The sequence below is a fragment of the Limulus polyphemus genome, unplaced genomic scaffold (genome assembly GCF_000517525.1).
Source record: "Limulus polyphemus unplaced genomic scaffold, Limulus_polyphemus-2.1.2 Scaffold4083, whole genome shotgun sequence".
Taxonomy (NCBI): domain Eukaryota; kingdom Metazoa; phylum Arthropoda; class Merostomata; order Xiphosura; family Limulidae; genus Limulus; species Limulus polyphemus.
The window spans coordinates 46288-50512 of NW_013669693.1; the positions used below are offsets into that span (position 1 = coordinate 46288).

Genomic DNA, 4225 nt, shown 5'->3' on the forward strand with positions numbered 1-4225 from the left:
TAGCATGAAAACTATAACAAGCACAAAATGGTTACAAGGTTGGTCAGAAAGACCAAGCCCATGAAAAAAAGAGTTAAATCATGAGAATTACAACCTAAAATCATTGCAAAGTTTCACACATCACAATAAGTGTTGAATTTAGAGAAGTACAACTCAAATTTCATTTTTGTTGCTAAATCCAAGAATTGTCAACCTTATTTCTTTATTTTCTGAAATTTCAGTTTCAAGTTTCTGAGCATAGAACAATTTACCTTGTCTTAGCAAAACATGACGAACTGCTGTTTCAACATAGTCATTGGTTGGTTCTCCACTATGAATCATGAGGCCATCAACAAACTTCATAGACTTGGCTCGCTGACCACGAAGTTTTCCAGACACTACAACCTCACATCCTCTTGCTTCACTCTCCATGATGAAACGGAGTACACCATAACAGGCTCTGTAGTCAAATCAAAAGACTGCATTAAAAATACCACTGTAAAAATTTCTCAATATTGTCTTAACTTTAAACTACTATTTCTTTCAAAGAATTCATCAATATTTGAGGTGGTGTAAAATAGTTTAACTAAAACTGAGCACACAGAAAGAGATTTAAATCATCTTTATATAATCCTTTGTTTTTCAATCACTTTTCCTCATAAGACTCTGAGGTACTGACTGATTCAATTGAAAAACAGAAAATGAGTTTTGTCATTTCTTTAAAGAATCATTCTGAATTTTCCTGTAGTTTACACAAAACGGAACGCCAATAGACCAGTTAAAAAAAGTATTGTAAAAAGGAAATCACAAGTCTGTGATCTAGAATTTACTAAACTGGTGAGACTATTACTTTAAGGATGCCTTTTACTGTTTACAAACTTGTCATTACTAATTCCATGCTAAATAACCTCTGACAATTCTTCATAATAAAAACCTAAATATATATTAAATATACTTCATTTCATCTGTAACAATCAATTGATAAAAAAATTTTTATAGAATAATTTATGAAATATTTGCAACTATGTTTACCAGTAATGTGTTCATAATGAATCCAAAATACTTAATTATCTATATTACTGTAAACATTTGAAAATAACTACTTCTCAACACATGTCAGCTGAAAAATTAATTACATTATCTATATATTTAACTAATTTATGTAAAACCACAAAACACTATAGTTATGTACCAGCATACGAGCGAGTGTTCTGATTAACGATTGACATATAAATATGCATGAACTAGTGAAGGCAGGCTCCAGCATATAGAACTTGCGAGACCAAACAGAAAGTAACATTAGTGTATGCTTAAAGATAAAATTGTGCTCGTTTGTATTTCTAAATACCAGTCTCAAGTTGTTAGTGCTTAATCAATGAAGTAAGGAGTTCATCTATTACTTTAACATAATGCAAAACTGCTAAATCCATACAGATCAGATGGATAGTAGAATTAAAACTAAAATATGCTTTATCTAAGTCATTATAGACTGGCTGGTCAACATCTGGTGAAAGTTGCGGCACAGAGACCAAAATATTCAACTCTATACCCATCCTGGCAGATGCATGCTATAATATTTAAAAACCTAGTACAAAAGCACTCTATCTATACATATATATTGTAATCCAAAATTCTGCATTTCAAACTAACCCATTAACCATGGGTCAAAGGTCATGTCATTATGTCAATAAGTTTGGTACCAAACTGTAGATTATAATTAAAATTTTAGTATTACACATTATTTGATTTATTATTTTAAGAGTAAATATTTAAAAAACACACACCTAAACATTAATTTTTGTGTGACACGTGGTATGTTGAATGCAGCAATGGTTCAAATTAGATGTTTGTGATGTCAAAATAGTAAGTCTATAGTTTTGTATGAATTAGGAACTCAAATTCCCAATATTAACATGCTAGAATATAAAATAAGAGCCTCCTATCCTTTCTATTTGCCGAGATATTGCTCATGTACTGAATCAAACAGTGGCTCCCCCGCCCACCTCTTTCTATTTCTGGAAATGCTCCCTTATGTACACTTACTTCTATATATGACATGTGAATAACCAATCGAAAGCTTAAAATGTCCCTCTAGTGGCTTTCTCAGCCATTTTAAATTGTTAGGATGCCATCTCATTTTTTCGAACCAAGATTTCAAGGAGGTAGGTTGTGTTTTTAGTCTGCTCGAAATTTCATATTTTTTTAGACAGAAATACAACTTAATTACTAAGTTTGATAAATTATAGTGAAATTCTATGGTACGAATATAGTAATTTATGATTTTTTGGTTACTCAACTGTATATATAAAACCTAAACAAATTTTTCGTTTCATATCCTCCACACGAGTGAAATTTTAAAAAGCTTAGCAACCTACATCAAGCAGCAACCGAGAACAAAGGTCATAACTAGAAGAGATAATTGTTTTCTTTACTTCTCTATTTACTGTTCCATATTTTAGGAAAAATAATTTTAAGAACTTATTTCAAAATAGCAACAATCTATATACATACATAATGTATAATAATTGAAATGTTACTGTAGTTTACAAAATACTAGTCTACTAAAACACAGCCAAGACAGGTCACTTTGTAGAGGCCAGGTATAAAACTATATTATTGGATACAGTAACATGCGTGCATGTGCAGCACATCATTGCAACTTCTGTAATGTTAGCCAGGCACAACTGGAAGGTGAATAAAATAAAAATATTAAATATATATAAATGTTTAATGTTATGACATTTGAGCTATTTTGACTAAACATTTGTTTTTGTATTATAATCTGTAGTCATTCTAGAACGAAAAAAGCATAATTTATATTTATTTCCTAATTTTTTTATGGCGGTTACAAAGTCAGTCAAATTGACAGACCCCATATAGTTAGGGTAGAGAAAATATAAAGTTTTACTGAAAACAAATGTTTGAAATGTATTTAAGAATCTTAGAAATTACACAAATAATATTTGAGATTTTTGGGACAAAGAATAGTATTTTAATCATGACATGAAAATCACTTCGCACTCAGACTAGTAACGAAAGACTCGATTTTATCACAAACAAATCTTTAGTAAAAATACTTCATTATAAAATCATATTTTGTGTGTACAATACTTGTAATTATTACTAAAACTCTACCAAATCTTGTGAAAATACACATACTGCATTAAAAGTTATAGTATAAATACTTAACATGTGCAAATGTGTATACAAACTCATGTATTTTATACTGAGCCCGTCGAGAAAAGGGTTAATAGTTATTTTAAAAAGTCAGGTAAATTATATTTTTCTTTTTTATGTTGAACATTTCAAAATGTGACATTACCTTCTCACAGCCAGTCCACCAATTAGTTTGTAACGCAAGGATTCACACTGAGCAATAGCACAGAGTCCTCGAGCAGCCACTTTCTCAGCATATAACTACAGTAAAGAATTTGAATTTCTTCATTCAAAAGTAAAATATTACGAGTTTTATAATTAATTTTTATGGTTTGTTTCATTTAAGAAATAAAAAATTTCAAACAGAATATAACATACTTCTCAGTAAAAAATTAAAATGTCTATATTCATCACAGCAAGTTTTTTAAGATCTTGATGACATTTTTTATACAATATATACTTGTTTGGTAAAGAATTACCTTCAGAAAAATTAGAGTCCTTGTCTTGCTTCAAAAACCATTTTTTCTTTTAAATACAGAAGAAATACAATAAATTTTAATATTATTTTCACTTATTTCAAACTTAAATAACTAGCTGTAAAAGTGAGTTTAATTTTAACTAGCTAAACAAATTACCAGACAAGGTCTACCACTTATCTAATAAGTACTATCAGAAAATAGTCTTAAAGAAAGAATTAAATAGCTTTATATTCTGATCTTCATCAATATACAATTAAATAGATTTAAACTATTTTTGCTTTCCATAAGATTTCAAAAAATACAGGGACCATACAAGACTGATTTCAGGATTTTTTAAACATTCACTAAACTTTTGATTGCTAGTAATTTGATACGATTATAGAATAAAAATACCAAACTCACACATCCTAAATAACTTATTTGAACTTCATTTATCTTGTATATCATTGTTCATATTAACATATCCAAGAAAATACTTTCACATAAACAACCTATCACAAGTTACCGTTCATATCAGTAGCGGTTTTTAAACTTTTCATTAAGTGAAGTGAAAAAATTAAAACCAAAATGTAATAATTATCTTGCATTGTTTAATTTTTGAGTTAACATCA

The 4225-nt window shown here is 29.1% G+C and overlaps 1 protein-coding gene across 1 annotated transcript in view; it reads right to left on the reverse strand.

Moving 5' to 3' along the window:
* Positions 1-3422, reverse strand: part of LOC106470555 (40S ribosomal protein S3-like) — a 12475-nt gene extending 9053 nt beyond the window's left edge. The window contains exons 1-2 of the mRNA XM_013931117.2: positions 3302-3422; positions 252-439 (exon numbers count right to left, since the gene is read on the reverse strand). Of these exons, the coding sequence (XP_013786571.1) occupies positions 252-411 (160 nt within the window). The 5' untranslated portion in view covers positions 412-439; positions 3302-3422. The remainder of the gene's footprint in view (positions 1-251; positions 440-3301) is intronic.
* Between the last annotated feature and the right edge of the window lie 803 nt (positions 3423-4225).